A 21,989-nucleotide genomic window follows, 5' to 3' on the forward strand; every position below is an offset into this window, starting at 1 on the left:
TTCAACAATGAACATATTTTCTATGTTGATTTTATTATGGAAATGGGGATCAGAAATGCGCTACTTAATGGGTAGACAGCCCTAAGCAGAGTTATCAGATAGGTGTCTTTGGAAAGGTATCCAGCTGTATCATAGTGATTTTTGCCTATTTCTTGGCATTATCTATGACTTGAAGTATTGCCTAGTCAAGTTGGTTAACCGATCCAAAGCTGACATTCAACCTTACTCTGCCGGGTTGAAGCCGGTATATAAGTCGAATCCGGCACCAATTGAAAGTCATGCCAACATTTGCCTGGATTTTTGTTTGATTACCCGGTTTGTGGTCTTCGAGAAGTCAAGAGCTGATGGTATAGGCAAAAAGAAATTGTACAGGATTGATCACACGGTAAGCAAATATCAAGAATTAGGTATGAAATCCTCCAGATAGACGTCATCTGCTGCTGATCAATCGTCTGTTCGTTAGGAAAAGACTCCGCAGGGCAAACAGTCCAATAAGCTTGCGGCCATGGTACATAGTCAAAGAACATCATCATCAACATGCTTAACTAAATTACCCATATGAACCTTATTAAGGGTCATCAGTACTTAACCGTACACCCCATCTAATCACGACATTTTATTTAATATAAAGATATCACTAGATATATGATTGTAATCCATTTCTAAAAATAGTCCACAAGAACTACCTAAATGATATTTTATACTCAACCTCATATCACAGTACAATATGATCTAAAATGATATCATCATAAGCATCATCATACTTTTGGAAATGTAACGTATGCATGGCATTAAACTTCTCCTTATGATGAGTAGAGTTCATCATACACCTATTACGAGCTTCTTTGTTACATAAAATATTTTTGTACCTAAAGATGTCTATTTATTTCCTTTCAAATCATTGTTTGCGTGTTCTACCATGAGATTAGCTCATTAGAAAAAATTACAATGACCGAGATATACCTTTTGCGCATCTAATAGGATATCATTATATTCTCAACTGGATATTATCATGAAGATAAGCAAAAGTACATAAGGTAAACAAGCATTCAAGAGTAAACTGGAAACTATTTTCCGGTAGGTTGAAGATCTTTTCCTTAAAAAATATTTTCAAGTACGGAATTTTCGGTCTATAAATTTTTGATCATTTGTTTCTCTTGCTTTTGTGATGAGTTTAGAGTTTTTTGTTGTGGATATACCTTTTGGAAGGATCAACATTTGAAGAAGAAACTAAAGATTAAGTCTCTATATTATCAACATCCGACCCTTTAGAGGAAAGTTAGATTTGAAACTTAGACATGATGTAGCTTTTGAGTGGACACTTATCAGATCTATCAAATATAAAATGGTACAAAATTCAACATCAAACTTGTTTATGGCAAACTACCGCCACTTCATTTCGAAAAAAATTCGAAATTCATATCGAAAAATTCGATATTAAATTGAGAAACTTTCATTTCACAAATTTTACTATTTTTAGCAACAATAATTAATGTTTAAAAACATATGATTGAATATTAGTATCTTTTACGATCACCAATAGTTATAAGGATCAAAAATATTAAAAATTTGAAGAGTTTTTTGCAAAAAAAAAAACCAAGAAATTTTCCACTAACACTACTACAAATTTTTGTTTACAAAATTTTCAAAATTTAACGGTCATCTTTTGAAATGACGGTTAACTTTTGATGTTTATAACAAGTTTAAAGATTTTGAAAGAACTTTCTAAAGTAAAACTGAATATAAGGAAGTAAGATCACATTTGTCCATCATAATTCAACTGTCATCACAACAATCAGTAGTCTATTAGTTTCGTCTATCAATTTACATCAAAAATAAATCATTATGCAAATAATTAAGCTTAAATCGTCAGACAATAAAATCTTCGAATGCGATCTTGCCGTCGCAAAGTGTTCAGGTACAATTCGTACAATGTTGAAAGATTTGAAAATTGACGAGAATTCTGAAGTTGGAGTAATTCCTTTACCAAAAGTCAATTCTGTCATTTTACAAAAGGTCATTCAATTCTGTACTTATCACAAGGATGATCCAATTGTATCAAGCACTGATGAGGAAACACGTACAGATGATATTACATCATGGGATGCTGACTTTTTGAAAATTGATCAAAAAACACTCCTTGAGCTCATTTTAGTAGCCGATTATTTAGACATCCGCAGCTTATTGTATTTGACTACCAAGACTGTTGCTAATATGATGAAGGGAAAGACAGCAGATGAAATCCGCAATACCTTTAATATTGAAAACGATTTGACACCAAGAGAAGAAGAGATGATACGCATGGAGAATACATGGAATGAAGAAATTTAAAGGAATTGTCATCTGTTCTATGACTTTCCCATCGATCTTAAGAATACTATTATGTTTTTAAATTGTTATGTATCACCTTCATGCTAGATAAAAGTAACTTAATTAAATAACTCAAAGATGAGAATTTGTCAAAAGAAAAAAAAAATGTTTTACACTATTTATTAGAACGAAAGGACAGACAGAAGGACTTAACTATAGATCTATTATCTATCTACAGATGAAAAACCTTTTGGAATAGCCTAGCTTACACATTGTTTCAGTAAGTAAGTTAGCGAGCAATTCAAATGAAGAAGGCTTCCAAATGGAAGCTGCTTAACATTGGCAACAATACAGACATTGACATGGACATTCCATTTGGTGTTAATGAAAGAGATTTAGCAGAGACTTGAGTGAGTTGAAGTAGATTGGTGGCGGAATGGTTTAGTACTTCGGTACATAATTATTGCGGTATATCTACACTTTAGGGTGGGCCAATATATTAATTTTCATATGTACCAAAATCACTCCAAAAACACTTAATATAACGTTTAATCGTAGTTTTAGTAGTTTTTAGGTAAGTTTCAACAGTTTTGGGTAGTTTTGAGTCAAAAAATTTAATTTTAAAATTTCGATATTTTTTGTCATTTTGGACTATTTTTGGTTTGTTCATTATATTTTGAGTATAGAAAATTATAGATGATTAAAATTTTAGTTTATGGATCTATTCGTCTTTAGATAAAATGAATTCTAATCTGGTCAGATAAACCTAAACCAGATCAGTATTCATGGACATTTTGTAAAAGGGATCATTATTACCCTATGCTGGATCAGTATTCACGGACTTTTTGTAAAAGGGATCATTATTACCCTATGCTGGATCAGTATTCATGGACATTTTGTAAAAGGGATCATTATTACCCTATGCTGGATCAGTATTCACGGACTTTTTGTAAAAGGGATCATTATTACCCTATGCTGGATCAGTATTCATGGATATTTTTCAATATTCACGGACATTTTGTAAAAGGGATCATTAATACCCTATGCTGGATCAGTATTCATGGACATTTTGTAAAAGGGATCATTAATACCCTATGCTGGATCAGTATTCACGGACTTTTTGTAAAAGGGATCATTATTACCCTATGCTGGATCAGTATTCATGGACATTTTGTAAAAGGGATCATTATTACCCTATGCTGGATCAGTATTCACGGACTTTTTGTAAAAGGGATCATTATTACCCTATGCTGGATCAGTATTCATGGATATTTTTCAATATTCACGGACATTTTGTAAAAGGGATCATTAATACCCTATGCTGGATCAGTATTCATGGACATTTTGTAAAAGGGATCATTATTACCCTATGCTGGATCAGTATTCATGGACATTTTGTAAAAGGGATCATTAATACCCTATGCTGGATCAGTATTCACGGACTTTTTGTAAAAGGGATCATTATTACCCTATGCTGGATCAGTATTCATGGACATTTTGTAAAAGGGATCATTAATACCCTATGCTGGATCAGTATTCATGGACATTTTGTAAAAGGGATCATTAATACCCTATGCTGGATCAGTATTCACGGACTTTTTGTAAAAGGGATCATTATTACCCTATGCTGGATCAGTATTCATGGACATTTTGTAAAAGGGATCATTATTACCCTATGCTGGATCAGTATTCACGGACTTTTTGTAAAAGGGATCATTATTACCCTATGCTGGATCAGTATTCATGGATATTTTTCAATATTCACGGACATTTTGTAAAAGGGATCATTAATACCCTATGCTGGATCAGTATTCATGGACATTTTGTAAAAGGGATCATTATTACCCTATGCTGGATCAGTATTCATGGACATTTTGTAAAAGGGATCATTAATACCCTATGCTGGATCAGTATTCACGGACTTTTTGTAAAAGGGATCATTATTACCCTATGCTGGATCAGTATTCATGGACATTTTGTAAAAGGGATCATTATTACCCTATGCTGGATCAGTATTCACGGACTTTTTGTAAAAGGGATCATTATTACCCTATGCTGGATCAGTATTCATGGATATTTTTCAATATTCACGGACATTTTGTAAAAGGGATCATTAATACCCTATGCTGGATCAGTATTCATGGACATTTTGTAAAAGGGATCATTAATACCCTATGCTGGATCAGTATTCACGGACTTTTTGTAAAAGGGATCATTATTACCCTATGCTGGATCAGTATTCATGGACATTTTGTAAAAGGGATCATTAATACCCTATGCTGGATCAGTATTCACGGACTTTTTGTAAAAGGGATCATTATTACCCTATGCTGGATCAGTATTCATGGATATTTTTCAATATTCACGGACATTTTGTAAAAGGGATCATTAATACCCTATGCTGGATCAGTATTCATGGACATTTTGTAAAAGGGATCATTAATACCCTATGCTGGATCAGTATTCATGGACATTTTGTAAAAGGGATCATTATTACCCTATGCTGGATCAGTATTCATGGACATTTTGTAAAAGGGATCATTATTACCCTATGCTGGATCAGTATTCATGGACATTTTGTAAAAGGGATCATTATTACCCTATGCTGGATCAATATTCACGGACATTTTGTAAAAGGGATCATTAATACCCTATGCTGGATCAGTATTCATGGACATTTTGTAAAAGGGATCATTATTACCCTATGCTGGATCAGTATTCATGGATATTTTTCAATATTCACGGACATTTTGTAAAAGGGATCATTAATACCCTATGCTGGATCAGTATTCATGGACATTTTGTAAAAGGGATCATTAATACCCTATGCTGGATCAGTATTCACGGACTTTTTGTAAAAGGGATCATTATTACCCTATGCTGGATCAGTATTCATGGACATTTTGTAAAAGGGATCATTAATACCCTATGCTGGATCAGTATTCATGGACATTTTGTAAAAGGGATCATTAATACCCTATGCTGGATCAGTATTCACGGACTTTTTGTAAAAGGGATCATTATTACCCTATGCTGGATCAGTATTCATGGACATTTTGTAAAGGGATCATTATTACCCTATGCTGGATCAGTATTCACGGACTTTTTGTAAAAGGGATCATTATTACCCTATGCTGGATCAGTATTCATGGATATTTTTCAATATTCACGGACATTTTGTAAAAGGGATCATTAATACCCTATGCTGGATCAGTATTCATGGACATTTTGTAAAAGGGATCATTATTACCCTATGCTGGATCAGTATTCATGGACATTTTGTAAAAGGGATCATTAATACCCTATGCTGGATCAGTATTCACGGACTTTTTGTAAAAGGGATCATTATTACCCTATGCTGGATCAGTATTCATGGACATTTTGTAAAAGGGATCATTATTACCCTATGCTGGATCAGTATTCACGGACTTTTTGTAAAAGGGATCATTATTACCCTATGCTGGATCAGTATTCATGGATATTTTTCAATATTCACGGACATTTTGTAAAAGGGATCATTAATACCCTATGCTGGATCAGTATTCATGGACATTTTGTAAAAGGGATCATTAATACCCTATGCTGGATCAGTATTCACGGACTTTTTGTAAAAGGGATCATTATTACCCTATGCTGGATCAGTATTCATGGACATTTTGTAAAAGGGATCATTAATACCCTATGCTGGATCAGTATTCACGGACTTTTTGTAAAAGGGATCATTATTACCCTATGCTGGATCAGTATTCATGGATATTTTTCAATATTCACGGACATTTTGTAAAAGGGATCATTAATACCCTATGCTGGATCAGTATTCATGGACATTTTGTAAAAGGGATCATTAATACCCTATGCTGGATCAGTATTCATGGACATTTTGTAAAAGGGATCATTATTACCCTATGCTGGATCAGTATTCATGGACATTTTGTAAAAGGGATCATTATTACCCTATGCTGGATCAGTATTCATGGACATTTTGTAAAAGGGATCATTATTACCCTATGCTGGATCAATATTCACGGACATTTTGTAAAAGGGATCATTAATACCCTATGCTGGATCAGTATTCATGGACATTTTGTAAAAGGGATCATTATTACCCTATGCTGGATCAGTATTCATGGATATTTTTCAATATTCACGGACATTTTGTAAAAGGGATCATTAATACCCTATGCTGGATCAGTATTCATGGACATTTTGTAAAAGGGATCATTAATACCCTATGCTGGATCAGTATTCACGGACTTTTTGTAAAAGGGATCATTATTACCTACGATAACTACTAAAACTACGATTAAACGTTATATTAAGTGTTTTTGGAGTGATTTTGGTACATATGAAAATTAATATATTGGCCCACCCTAAAGTGTAGTTTAGCAACTCTAGTGATCATGGGTTCGAGACTCATATGTAGTCGAAACACGGCTCACATCCTTCCTTTGTAGGCTAGAGACAATAAGCTTGCATCTTCATTGCTTCTGATCCCACTATGAAAAAAGAATTTTTTATTCTTTTGGCCTTTACGCAGAGCCTTAAAACTTCCGTGGCAAAATCTTACTCATTTGCGTCATTCTGAGTAGTCAAGAGTCTGAATATGAACTTACTTATTTACTTCGCTGGCCGTACAGATTAATTAAGATAAATGGCCACCCTCAGATGTCGCCTAAAATCAGTTCTATCGCTTTAGCTACCGTTTGCCAATTTCCGATTCTAAATACGATACTATCCAGATCTACAGCTTCTTTCTAAATATGAACACTGCTGTAAATCGACTCAAAACCTCTCATTTTCATGCCGGAAGGCTTAATGACTTCATAGATTATTCATTAAAATTGATCGATTCTCAACAAGAAAATAAAAATATCTTCAATCATATTAAGCAACAACATAATCTATTCCAAAAAAAAATCCTCCCATGTGGTTTGACTTAAATCGTAAATCCACCGCCAACCTGATATATTTTATATCGATTCACTTAACCAAAAAATCAAATTTATAATTCAATATTTAATGTATATATCAAGCATATATCTCAACATAATTTCTACCATCAATTTACCCATTCCTCAAAAATAAAGGCAGAGAGAATCTTCAGTAAATAAATAAATAAATTACTTTATACATATTTTATATACTGTTTCGAATCTAACGCAGTTTCACCACACATTTAATGTCAAGCATGAAGCGCCATTATTTTTCATCACGCATAATTTAATTTCACTCCTTTTTCACCATCATCAGCATCACTTTCTTCATTTTTTTGTATTCCGCTTCTACAACATCAGTCAAGTAAAATGAGATTATGGCAGGCGAGCATATACATGTTTTACATACATAATTCATGAATATAATCCTCACGACTATACAAATTTTTTTTTTGTTGCTGCTTTACAGACATACGTACGTACGTATGGGAATATGAAGAATTTATTCATCAAATTAAGCTAAGAAAATTTCACATTCTTAAATTTCAACACAAACACATTAACAAAGCTTGGTGCTTGATGCTTGATGATGATGGAATGACGAAACGAGAGTTAAAAGCTTTATGAATCCGTGAGAACGCAAACGTTTTATCATCAATTAATTTTATACGTTCATTACATAATTTTTGGGGGTGATTATATGCATGATAATTTTTCAATTGTTTGAAACTTTTTATTCGTTCCTTCCCCATAATAACTAGGGTGTGTTGTGCACCATCTCCATCAAAATTAATGGCTTAAACACGTTTTTAAGAATAATTCACGACTTAGAGATAAAGATGATGAATAAGGTAAAACTTAAATGAGTGTAGATTATAAGGTTTAACTCACAACTTATCATTTCCAAAATTTAAGTTTCTGCAGTATTTTTAATGTGCTAGTACCGAGCAACACATGTGAAGAAGGCTCTGGCATGGAGCTTTTCATATTGCTCTAAAGTTCTTTTATTAGCAATTCTTAAAATTGGCAAGCTGAGTCAAACGAGTCTTTGGTTATTTCAGGGTTCATTAGCCTGACAAGCAGCCATCCTTAAACACATGCTAAGAGAACCACAAATATAGACAAATGATTTGAAGCTCAACAGTTGGAATATGTAAACGCTGTCAGGACCGGAAGCATTTTCTGCATTGAAGATTGAGCTTCTGCAATTAAAGTGCAATATTAGTATAGTAAGTAAGTAAGTATGGCACGCATATGTAAGCCACACGTAAATAACTTCCAATTTTTTTTAACCTCTACACAGTTGCATGGCCCAGGTTATACTACTGCAATGTAACTAACCACAATTTGTATGTCGCAAATACACAAGCAGAGTCCGAATCCGAGTTGACTTTCCCTGAGATAGAATCTAGGGTTTCTGATTAACCGCGTTTTTTCATAACCGCTGTTATGCTGTTATGAAAAAACTCAAAACAGCTGTTAACGCGGTTAACAGCGGTTATTGCAAATTTTTAATAATATCACAATTTTACTATGTTAATGAGCTTTTCATTGATATATTTTCTTTTTATATGGCTCGTATGGTTAAATTAGGTTGTCTAAACCTACAAAAGTGAAGAAATTAATCAAAATAAAAAAAAAGAATAACTTTTTATGATTAAACTGAAAACTTGAAAAATAATTCCCAAAATTTTTTCAAGAGATTCTAGCCTAAAATTTTCATCCAAAACTCGCATTTTCTTACAAAAGAAGAGAGGTTTCAGAAAGAAATTAAAAATTTTTATTAAAAGCCTTCAAAATTTTCTAATTTAAAGCCTTTCCATATAAAAATGCTGTTAACATCGGTTAATTTTCAATAACCGCTGTTTTGCGTTAACCGCATTTTTAGGTAAAAAACCGCTGTTATGCTGTTAACGGTTAACCGCTGTCAGAAACCCTATTAGAATCCAGATCGTTAGAGTCGGTTGTCCGTAGCTCTAACCACTATACCACTGATTCTTTTTAATCGCTTGTAAACAACTTCCATTTGGTGTTACGAGAGCTTTAGCGAAGCCTTTACAATCTCATTGACGTAACCTTCTTAATTTCTTTCTTTCTCGGGAGTTAATCATCGTTAACTCCGAACAAAGAAAAAGAGAAAAACGTGATTCTTTTAAAAATTACTGTCTTTAGAGATGACATAAACCCCTTGCAATAGCTTTTGTTGAACTTGTAATTAAAGCGATGACTTTACAGCTCTTTGAAAATAACTTAGGGGCCGTTCACTTATTACGTTACGCAAAAAAACGAATTTCTAGACCCCCCCCCTCCCCCCTCGTTACAAAATGTCGTTACAAAAAAAAATTTTTGGTTGAGGCTGTTACAAAATCCTAGACCCCCCCTCCCCCCTAAAAAGCGAACGTAATAAGTGAACGGCCCCTTACTTAACAAAGCAGAAGATGTTTATTGTTTCACGATTGAAAATAATCTGAATATTTCAAAGAAAGGGGTTTGCAATAATAATAAAAGGGGAAGCAACTAAGTGTAAATGGTTGGAAATACAATTCAAATGTGAAACGACCGTTAATATTTTCTCAATGGTTTTACTGTCTTTTTGATTTGTTAAAGGCTTCAAGTAGAAGTTTTATTGATTTTAAATTCATAAGAATGGGAGAAGATTGGATTTAAAATTAATTCAATTGGATTTGCTTTCATTTTTGAAATTCAAATTTAGTCAAGGACAACCTAAAGGATCAGACACTATCATAAAATCGACAAGTTTTTTTTTCGCATGAATAGACATGCCTAACCGTAGATATTGCCTAGACTAAGGCATAATACGTCTAAGCCTCTATCTGGCAACAGTAAAATTTAGAGTTTTTAACAGAGCTCGAAGTCGAGTCGAGTCGACTCGAGTCGACGAGAAAAAAACGATTCGACTTCGAGTCGACTCAAGTCGAGTTCATTTTTTTTAATCGACTTCGAGTCGACTCGAGTCGAGTTATTTTTTTCAAGTCGACTCGGAGTCGACTTCGAGTCGACTTCAAGCCACCAAGAAAAATTATTTTTTCTTAATCAAACTAATTTCTGATTGCGCTTGTGAAACATATATTTATGAACAAAAATATTGCAAAATCAACTTTTTTCAAGTTTATTTATTCTTTTTTGATATTTTCATGCAAGAAACTTTCAAAAAATAAATAACTAATAGTCATCAATTGATTATCTTCTTTAATTTTAAAACATTATAATAAAAATAACAAATAATAAATAAATTAAGAGATTTATACACTTTTTATAAATTTTTTTCTGTAAAAAGCTGGAGAAATTCCTATTTCATTTATTTTGTGTAAGTAATTTGCATAAAACATCAAAAAAAAACTAAAAATTTGAAAAAAAAGTAGATTTTGCAATATTTTTATATGTAAATATATACTTCACAAGCGCAATCAGCAATGAGTTTCATTAAGAAAAAATAATTTTTCTTGGCAATTTGAAGTCGACTCGAAGTCGACTTCGAGTCGACTTGAAAAAAAACACTCGACTCGAGTCGACTTGAGTCGGCTCAAAAAAAATCGTGTCGACTCGAGTCGACTTGAAGTCGAGTGTTTTTGAGTCGAGTCGAGTCGACTCGAGTCGACTTCAACCATATCGACTTCGAGCTCTGGTTTTTAAGGTAGACATGAATATGACTCTGATTACATAATTTCACTATTATTTTTTTTTTTTTTTTTTTTTTAAAATAAACTTTTTATTCATTGAATTTTTATCTTAATTATGTACAAAGTTTGGATACATTTTATTTGTATTTAAATTTTTAAAGGATTCTGACTTATCGCCTTCATCACTTAGTTTTTGATTTTATTTTGAAATTGTTTTGCTTTAATTTATGTTGTGGTTTATTCGGTGTTTCGCGACGCAAGACGAGTGTTGAAATTCGCTTGCAACTTTCCGACGTAGTCCTCAATAGAGGGTATTTTTGCTTCAGTATGTAGATCTGATATCCTTTCGTATCTTGTTTTGTTGAGAACAATTCTCAAGAATTTGTTTTGTAGTACTTGTAGTTTTTGTAGATGTGTTTTTGCCATCCGTTCAAATGCTGGACAGCCGTATGTGAAGATGGGTCTCACGGCTAGCTTATAGATGAGAAGTTTGTTTCGAACGTCGAGATGTGAGTTCCTGCTGATGAGGGGATAAAGTAGTCTTAGTGCAGTGTGAGCTCTGTTGGTCACATATTCTACATGCTGCTTTAATGTCACTCTCTTGTCGATTATCATTCCCAGATATTTAGCTTCGGTTTCCCATTTGATGTTTTCGTTGAGGAATTTGATGTTGTCTCTTGGAAGTTGCCTGGAGTACCTATTTGTGATGAATAAGGCTTGAGTCTTCTGTTTGTTGAGATTTATTTTCCATTTGTTCATGTATTGTTGTACTTTTCTTCCAGTGTGTTGTAGATGTGTTACAATATCGGCTGAGTTTTCTGCAGAATGATACAATGCAGTATCATCTGCGAAGAGTGCGATATTGTTGGTTGTTTCTCTTACAATATCATATGTGTAGATGTTGTAGAGAGTTGGTGAAAGCACTGCTCCTTGTGGTACTCCGAATTTGATTTCATTGGTTTCTGAGAACTGACCTTTAATAAAAACTGAGAAAGTTCTTTCACTTAGGAAAGATCTTACAGTTTTTATAAGTGGTAGTGGAAACCCTAATTTGATCATTTTAAACAAGAGTCCGTTATGCCAGACTCTGTCAAATGCTTTCTCCACATCTAGGAAGATCATTCCTGTTGATTTCTTCCTGCTTATGTTTTCCTTTGCTGTTTTGATTACTTTGATGAGTTGGTGAGATGTTGATCGTCCTGTGCGAAAGCCACACTGCTGAGTCGGAATGATGTTGTTATCCTCCAGATGCTCGTTTATTCTATTCAGCAATACTCTCTCCAATATTTTGCTTAGGGAACTAAGCAAGCTTATTGGCCTATAGCTGCTCACTTCGTTTGCTGGTTTGCCAGGTTTTGGGATCGGGATTACTTTAGCTTTTTTCCAAACTTTCGGAAAATAGTTAAGTTTGAGACACGTGTTGATGATGAACTTCAAATATTCGAAGCCTTTTGGTGGAAGATTTTTGAGGAGTATGTTGTTGACATCGTCTAATCCTGGTGCTTTAGGATTTTTCAGATTTCTTACAATGTATGAGATTTCCTCTACATTTGTAAGTTCTGTGCAGTCACTATTTTCTCCTTCCAATGTTTCCTTCACTGCGTTGTCTACTTCCTGGGTATGTACTGGGTTGTTGTCCTCAAGTGGATTTTCGTGAGCTTTACGAAAATAGTCACTGAGAACGCTGGCTTTTTCCTTATTAGTGATGAATGTTCTATCTGCATCAATCAACGGTGGCATCGATTTTGAACCTTTCTTGCAATGCTTTGCAATCCTCCAGACTGTTTGGTTTGATGGTTGGATTTCTGAAAGCCGCTTATTCCAGTTTGTATTTTTGAGTTCCTTAATTTTGTCTTTGATGACTTTCTGTAGAATGTTTAATTCAGTTTTGATTTGATTATCTCTGCTACGTTGCCATCTTCGTCGAAGACTTCTTTTCGTCCTGATTAAGTCTTTGATTTCTGGTGTGAGCTTTGTCGATTCAAAGTTGATCTTTCTCTTCTTCACAGTTTTGTTTCTTGAATCCATGATGAGTTCTGAGAATACTTTGATATGATGTTCTATCTCCTCTACGGTGTTGCATGGGTTTTCCAGAGTGCTGTCTTCGATGCGACGAGTTATATATGATTTGAATTTTTTCCAGTTGGCATTTCTGTAGTCATATCTGTAAACTGTGTTGTCTGTTCTGTCAACTTTGGATGTCCTGATTTGAAAATACACAGCGCAATGGTCACTCATTGCCTCTGTGCATTTTAGTTCTGTAGTGTTCAGACTGGAATTTGAGAGCATTAGGTCGATTGTTGATACAGATTTCGTCGGATCTTCTGGATAATACGTTGGTGAATCGGGGTAGTAGATCATGAACTCCCCGGACATATCCTGTAGTATTGTCCCGGCTTTGTTTGCTACGTTGCAATTCCACTCTCGATGTTTTGCATTGAAGTCTCCGCAGATGTAGTAGTTTCCTCTGATGTTTGTTATTTTGTTGATGTCATCTCTTAGATGATCGTCTATTTCCTTCCTTTGCTTCCTCCTGGAAGATAGACGGAGAGGATGTGGCAGCTTATTGATTCGTTGATGAAGACTTTTATTCCGATGCATTCTATTAGCTTTGTGTTGTAACTTGGTTGAAGCTGATGTTTTAGATTTCTTTTGACAATGATCGCAACACCACCTTTTGGTCTATCAATGCGATCAAATCGATGAATTACGTAGTCAGGATGCGAGTCTACTTTGGAGTTTGGTTTTAGGAATGTTTCCGATATGCACGCAACATCAACGTTTTGCATGCTGAGGTAGTCGAGAAATGCTAACATCTTATCTGCAAGGCTGTTAGCATTCCAGTAAATTACGTTGATTCTTTGGTGACTACAATCCATGTTGACTCATGTAGATTTTGGCAACTTTTTGGCCGATGGCTTGTTGTACCTGTTCCTCTTTTAGGTACTCTGGCTTTTTGGTGATGATTTCGATGAATGAGTTGATGAAGAACATGCATTCATCGATTGTGCCTTGGGCTGGTGAAATTTGTTCCTTTGTATTACCACTGGATGAAGGTTCAGGATCGACCTTGTTTGTTTCCAAGGTTAGTGAATTGAAGTCTAGGTCCATAATTTCTACAACCTGCGTTGAGTTCTGTTGATGATTGTTATTGGTCTTTGGCTTTGACCTGTTGTTATTTCCATTCCTTCCCCTTCTCCTGTTTCTTCGTGTTTTGTTTTGATTTCCCTGATTTGAGGGTTTCTGTTGTGGATGCTTATTTTGTGATTTTATGGTGACTGGTGCGAAGGTTTCAGAAGCTGGTTTTCTAGATGTTGTTGGTACCGGTTCTGGGATACTCCTAGCTGGTCTTTGTGATGTAAGTTGATCAGATCCGCCTGATCGTTCACCTGCTTTTGATGTTGGTGGAGCATTCCTTTGTTGTCCAGCAGGATTTCGTGAATTCCTTTGTTGTTCACCTGATGGTCTGTTTTGATTTCGGTTGTTGTCGTTCATTGATTTAGCTTTCCACTTCTCGATTATTTGTTTCCTGATGTTGCATTCTTGTGAGATTGCTGTATGTTTCTCGCCGCAGAAGTGACACTTTAGTTTTTCGATTGGGACCTTGTTGGTTTCAATCGAAATGTAAGGACAGGTTTTTGAATCATGCTGTTCAGAGCATCTGAAACAGTTTAGTGGTTTGTTACAACCACGTTGTCCATGACCAAACTGCAAACATTTCGAACAGAAAGAAGGTCCGTTACGCCTGTTGTTGTATTTAGCCCATTTTACTTTGAAGCCGTAGACACAGTTAACCTTTCGAAGGTTTTCCAAAATGTTACCTTCCTGTACTTTATTAAAATACAGAAGGTAGTTCTGGTCGTCGTCGTTTTCGTGTCTCCTTTGTTTCATTGTCATTTTGACAATTTTAACTGGTGATATGTTTTCCGTTTTCAACTCCTTTTCCAAGTCTACGATCTCCATCATTGGAAGTCCGTAGAGCACGAATTTCATCTGTGGTTCCTGGTTTGCATAGGTGTGAAAGTGGTGTTGTTTTTCTCTGAGGAGTTTGATGAATCTGTCGTAGTCGTCCCAACTCTCCGTTGATACAACTTTTGTTTTGAGTTTATCCTTTTTGACGTTGATCATAAAACTCCTGGGTTGGTTGTTGATCTGGTTCATCAACCTTCTGATCTCCTGTCCTCCACCACTAGTTATATGGATCGGTGGTGGTTTTGGTTTCTGCTGTGATGTTACGTTGATGTCTTTCGATGATGATGATATTTCACTTTGTTTTGGTTGTTCTGGTGCATTGCTGTTATCTCCGCTGAAGTTGAACAATCTGTCATCGTACAGATTCGTCCTGGCATTTGAGAAGTCAAATTGTTTTTTGTTGTCATCTTTCTTTTTGCTAGCACTAGATATCTTTTTGGCTGGCGCACTGAAGATTTCAAGTTGGCTGCGACGTTTTTCTGCCCTTAATGGTTGGACGAATTGATCCATTGTTGTCTGTTTTGTTTTGAGATTTTCCATCTCAATGTCATGTTGCTTTTCGTTGTTTATATCCTCGGTGATGAGAGTTGTCACGGGTGCTGAATCTTGTTGTTGAGATTCAGGTTGTTTTTCCGAAAGTTTTTGGTTACTTTCCTCGTTGTTGAGATTTGTTGTTGTTTCTACCATTTTGCCGAACAAGTCAAAACACGTCTGAACAAGTTGAACTGAGATTCGAAACTTTAATCTCTGTTGTTGTTATCTGGAGCTTTTGAGAATTTTGAATTAATTGCGGAGCGAATTTAAAAACACGTCTGTTCCCTTTGACGGACCGATGTGAACTGCCGAATTTCACTATTAAAGTGATGCAAAAATGTTCTACAAATACAAAAGCGGTCCAAAATTAAATAGTCAGAGTTGGTCCAAATTATCACTTTTAGTGCTTCCAACCGCTTTCATTAATTGCACCAACTGTACAATTAAGCTTAAAAAAATATTATCATTGAATTCATAAATTTTTGAAATTTATTACAACATACAGTTTATTTAACAATGGAATCCAAACAAATTCTTAAAACAATTTAACATTATGACTGCAAAAAAAGTTTTTCAATGAAAATCACACAAATTCCGAGAAGGAAATGAAAAAGTCTGAGAATATTTTTTTTTCTCCCTCATTTACAAAAAGGTTGTAAGTCAACAAAACTTTTGAAATGTTAATAAAGTTTATTCTTTCAAAATACAACAAAAAATTTGAAATAAAATATAATTTAATTGTTTGATATCATATATTAAGGTTCTCTACTGGAAGGGGGTGATGCAGTGGTGGACAACCTTTGTGACACGGGACATTTCAGTTGTAGACAACTTCAGCCATATCAATCAAGCATTTTCATTCAACACAGACAAGTGTACCGCGAACCATAGGTTGTGCATTCCTGGTAGCATTTATAAACTTAATAATTCAAAAGGGTTTAATTTGTCTTCTTAAAAATATCCACGAAATAGAAGAATTTTCCGTCTAAGTAGTCATTTCGACCTTAATCACCCCCTTGCCTATCTACGCCTCTCATCACAAAATGTCCATAAAACTGTCACGGACACTTTAATGCAGTGGTGAGCAACCTTTTATTTTTTGCGGCACACCTTGGTGGTAAGCTGCACACTTCGTAAGATTCGTGGCATTTCCAAAAGTTTTTGGTGCCGCGGCACATAGGTTGCCCACCACTGCTTCAATGGACAATTTATAAAATATTCATATTGTTGTCAATGCCTTTAAAATTCAACCTAAATGTCAATTAAAGCTTATCGATAAATTTACAAAATTAGATCATTTTTATTGGTTTTGCGAATTTAATTGGAATAATTGACAAAAGCTTGACAACATTGAATTTGAATCTGAATAAAAGGTAATGCTGTATAGAATCACAAACATTTTCAACGGAATATCGATTTTTAGTTCCTAAATATAAAATTAGATAAGAGAAATTGATTTGATTTTTAAGTTACTTCCGCTTTCAATCTCATTACACTAATAGATGCAGTAAAATACTCAATAGTAAGGAACGGAAAAAAAGAACTTTCATTACATAATTAATTAAGGCACATTCATAGAGTATTCGGTATTTAATTTTCCCCGCTTTTACAGATTCTGTTTGAACATTCAGCACAAATATCTAAAAAGAAAGCAAATCTAAGGTATTTAAACACATGGCTACCTCAACTTCAATTCAAATTCTAATTACAGTGTATTTAAAAAAAAGGTTCGATACCGTCCTATGGCAACGAACGTTTTACTTTTAACGATAATGATGATTATTGCTTTAGGGAAAGTTAATTAACTTTTGTATTCAGATACATAATGAAATTTACAGGAATAAGTTTCGAAATAAATTTCTAAATATTAAGTTTATAAAGGAAGATGATGCATGAACATCATTTCTGAGAATCCATGCGGCATGGATTAACTGTTCTGAATTTGATTAAAGTTGTTTTCAACGAAAATTGCTCAAAAATTTGTTAAATTAAATTTTGAACTTTCTAAAAAATTCAAAATTTAAAATTTCGTTATAAATTTCTAAGAAATTGCTCCAAAATCCGTTAAATTGAATTTTGAACTTTCAAAAAATTCAAATTTCAAAAGTTCGTTAAAATTATTTTAGAAACTTGAACAAAAATCCGTTAAATCAAATTTTGAACTATCAAAGTAATTCAAATTTAAAAAGTTCGTTAAATAGTTCTAAAACTCTCTTTAATCTTCAAAGGATGTTCATAACTCTATCCAGTCACCCTGAAATCGAATTAATTAAATCTTCATGGTTGTAGCAAAAATCTATGAATTTATAATGAGCAAATGTGCATTAAATTGCATTATATTCTTCCTTTATCTTCAACTTTATTTTTATGGTAATTGCTACCTTATGAAAATTCAGAACTTTGTTTTCCTCCCTTTCTCCCATACGATACGACAGAGGAGTGTCAAGCTTTCAGTTTTTTTAAATTGAGTTTGAGTGCATTTTATGGTATAACTGTAATTTATAGCAGTTCATAACATGCAGAACTTTTTTTCTCCTTTATTCATTTCTCAAAATAAAAAAAAGGTAAAGGAAGGAAAGAGGCGGAAAGAAAGAAGCTTGTGGTTGTTCAAAAGAAAAGAAATTCCTTCACCTTTTTGCCAAGAATAAGAAAATCTAATGCATATGATATAAAAGAGCCCTTTAATGTCAATATAAATTCTGCACTTACAGTTTTTTTCCACATTTTCTTCATTTCCTCGTCATTCGTGGCTTTAAGCAAGCATGAGAAAGATGAATGACTCAATAATAACTACGTGAAGGATTATGATGTTCTTACATCATCATTAAATATGAGTAAATATTGAATTTCTCCGAACCGAGAGTCTCATATATCAGGATAAAAATATTTTATTAGAATTATTATTATTATTGGTATTAATAATGTGAACATGGAAGTGTATTTAGCTCCTAAATAAACTTGACACCTTAAAATACTTCAAGAGTTGTAAAAGAAAGTTTCAAAGTTTTGAATTTCGTGTGGTTAAGCGGCTTATTAATTATCATATTCCAAGAATTTATAGAATTTATTTGTTAAATATGGAATTAATATTTAATGTGAAGGATTTATTAGGAGGATGAATGAGGAGGTGGAGGAGTGGGGAAGGAGTGATATTCACAATGTCTACACCAGTCTACACCATTCTATTTAAAAACATTGTGGAATACTTATTATTATCAGAATTGAATTAAAGGTATGTAACATAAGATAGACAATTGAATTCAAAGTTCAACAAATCAAAGGAAGAAGAACATAGGAAATTTCAATTTTAAATTTAAAGCTCATTTTCTTCGAAATTAAATTCTTTGAAATTAAATACATAACATTTTAAATTTTAAAGTGATCACTTTATTTGGTTTTAAAAAATCTAAATTTTTGACATTCTAAGAGTTATAATCAGAGTTCGAAGTAGACTTGGATTTTGTATCAAAAATTCGACTCGACTCGATTTAAAATTCTTAGTAAGAATTGAAAGGCTTTTATAATTTTATTTTCTTTTTGTCATATCGACAATCAGTTTTCAGATTTTTCTTAATTTTTACAAGGATATGAAATAATAAAGGCTTGAGACGTTAACTCTTAAATATAGTATAAATGAAAATAAAAACAAGCAAATCCAGACAATGTCAATGTCTTTATATGAAATGGTTTCAAACCCGAGCGACACAATTGAAGTAGGCCTTACCACTGAGACTTTTAAGGCTCCGTCAAACCTCTTATATTAATATCAATTGACCACCTATTTGTAAAGTCTTCTTAATTTGTGTTGCACGAGAAAAACCCGTTGGAAATTTAAAATTTTTGTCCATAATGGAAAGGAAAGAAGGTGAGAACTGACGCCCTTTTTTATGCTCCTGGCGGATAATAAGTGGTGGTCCATAAGAAGCTCTTATTTGTGCAAAGAAAATGAATTGAAATTTGAAGTTGCCATAAAGCACACAAAAGGTTCATTAATTACTTATCGTCCTTTTGAACGTGGGCTGATCTAGAAGTGAGATTTAGGCGATATTCTTTTTAGAGAAAATTCTTCATTTTGTTAAGGTATTTCGGAACAAAAATCCCAAACCTTCCTCTACGCTCTTAATAAATATCTTGCTCCGTCCCACTCTTGAATTGGAACCAGATCCCGAAGTCGACTTGAATCTACTTGACTCCATATAAAATCAGAGTCAATTTCGAGCTCTGATTTTACATGCAGTTGATTAGATTCAACTCGATTTAGAGCTCTAATTGGAACACTTCCCACAATTTAGAGAAATTTTGATTTATTGGACATTAGGACAATCAGATAACATTCAGCATAATACTTTTTTGTCCTGATTAAACCGTTTGAGTTTAAAACTTTATCAAATGAAAAACTGCACTAAAATATTATGTGAGTCACTTTCTCAATTAGGTTGAAGCAAAAAAGTTTTCCCTGCTCCAATTCTTTTTTTGTTCCTTATTAAACTTCTAGTTCAAAACTTTTCATTATCTGAAGGAAATTAATTTTAAGGCAACAAAAAAAAAGTAAGGAAAAGGTAACTTATTGGATATATCTATAAAAACAGTCGAGGAGTAAACAGAACTAATGAATTCCATGCTGCTTCCATCAGATAACCAACTTCAAATTACTTTATTTTCAGCATAAAAAAATCATTCAATTCCTTTCTTTTTCTTGTGGCTTTAATTTATAATTTATAAATAAAGTGAAAGACTTTTACGAAATAATTTTCAGGAAAAATTACAGAGGGTGAAAAACTTTTCATTGGAAAATTTTTATTTTCGCATTTAATTTTCCCTCCGCTTCCGACATCTTCATTTTTTCTTTATCAGAAGAAGGAACAACTTAACGTAGGTCACTTCTGATTTTTTATTTATGTTTTTATTTTATTTCTTTAAAGAGAAAATTTTTTTTGCAGCGTTGAGGACGTCTATGTGCTGAATGCAGTAGAATTAGAAATTTGGACACCCGTAAGTTGTTATTTATTAAGAAATCTAATATCCTATTGAGGGATGCACGTTATTCTATTATTATTGAAAGAGTTGGCAGTGATTTTATTTAGCTTTTGAGGTTGGTTTTTGAGTTTTGTGATGCATTATACGAGTAACCTCAAATGTTTATTAACCTCAAAACCATAACCCTAACACGGCGACGCAATGATGCTTCATATACTATGTTACGGTGCTCAGAGGTCGGTCACTTTACGTACTCGAGGTATCCTACTCTGTCCTACCCATGGGACTCTACTCTACTTACCCTAACCTGTCCTACCCGAGGAATTCGCTATAGCCTATCACTGCCTAGCAATATTTTAAATAAAAGCTTATCTTCAACAATTGATCCTACAACTCAAATTCACACAATAAAAGTAGAAATAAAAACCAAATCCATAGACACACTGTCATATTCTGCCAAGATAATATTATTGTAGGTCAGAAAGTTTTCGTTTGAATGTTTAAATAAGGAAGTTTTAAAAATCATACATTTTGATGAGTTTTTGCACCGGAATATTTTTATGTTAGTTTAAGTGCAACTTAAATATTCATTGAAACTCTTTTGTGATAGTTCCACAGTCAAAGTTTGAAGGATTTTTTAAACTTTTTTTAGGATTCATATTTTAATGCATAAATTTTTATAGTAAAAAATTAAATAAGGACTCGACGTTGTTAGTAAGTTTAGATTTAACGACTTTTTAAAATTCAAATTTTAAACCATGGAAAAAAATTCAAATTTTTGAAGTTCAAAATTTGAACTTTAAAATCACATGCTTTTTACTTTTTAAATGAAAAACCTTTAATTATTGTATTTAGAGATAGTTTTGATCTTCGAGACCAATTTATATCCAAATAACTCAATGTTACTGATCTAATGCTTAAGATAAGATCTCACTTCAATGTCTGATTGTTGAGATTTCGCGCTTTTTCTAGTAAACCAAACAAAGTTTATTATTAAAAGCATTTTTCATTCAAAAATACGCTAGAAATTTGCAGAAAAAACTTGATAAAGGCAAAAATACTTAAAAACTCTTCAAAATAAAAATATTTGATTATTAAAAAAAAGGAAGTAAACTTACCGAAGAAAGAATTTAGAGTTAAAAGCAGAAGGAAAATCATTTTTATGAAGTTTAATTTTCTATTTTTATGTCCTTCAGGATGGATAGAGTTGTTATTAATTTATAAAAAAAAAAGAAAATTCCGACAAACTCAACAGCAGCAAGAAGCAGCAGCAGAAAGAAAAATAATAAATAAAGAAAAATATTTCTTTTGCTTGCTTTTTTTTATATTTTTTCTTCTACTTTATTTCACTTTATATCCAAATAGAGCAATGAGCAAACACAATGGATGAGATGAAAAATAATAGAATGGACTGAAATTTGCAGTAATTTTATTCCATTTATTTTTTCATCACACTTTCTCACTTCACTTCAATAAAGGCCATTTATAAATTATTTTCTTCCTTTGCTCACTTAGTTCTCGTCCAACTTTTTTAGACTATGACTGTAAATCAAACTTTATATCACTTTTGTCTGGTACATCATTATCGAAAATTATTCGGTAAACATCCACAAAAATTCTT

General features: G+C 33.3%; 1 protein-coding gene and 1 pseudogene across 1 annotated transcript in view; one reads left to right on the top strand and one right to left on the bottom strand.

Moving 5' to 3' along the window:
• Window positions 1-21,595, bottom strand: part of LOC139091778 (cell adhesion molecule Dscam2-like) — a 63,226-nt gene extending 41,631 nt beyond the window's left edge. The window contains exon 1 of the mRNA XM_070641988.1: window positions 21,487-21,595. Within this exon, the coding sequence (XP_070498089.1) occupies window positions 21,487-21,526 (40 nt within the window). The 5' untranslated portion in view covers window positions 21,527-21,595. The remainder of the gene's footprint in view (window positions 1-21,486) is intronic.
• Window positions 1,846-2,331, top strand: LOC139093181 (S-phase kinase-associated protein 1 pseudogene; annotated as a pseudogene).
• Window positions 21,596-21,989: the final 394 nt, after the last annotated feature.

This window comes from Chironomus tepperi, unplaced genomic scaffold (assembly GCF_022539635.2).
Source record: "Chironomus tepperi strain 1889 unplaced genomic scaffold, CSIRO-AGI_Ctep_v1 contig_16, whole genome shotgun sequence".
In the NCBI taxonomy this organism is placed as follows: domain Eukaryota; kingdom Metazoa; phylum Arthropoda; class Insecta; order Diptera; family Chironomidae; genus Chironomus; species Chironomus tepperi.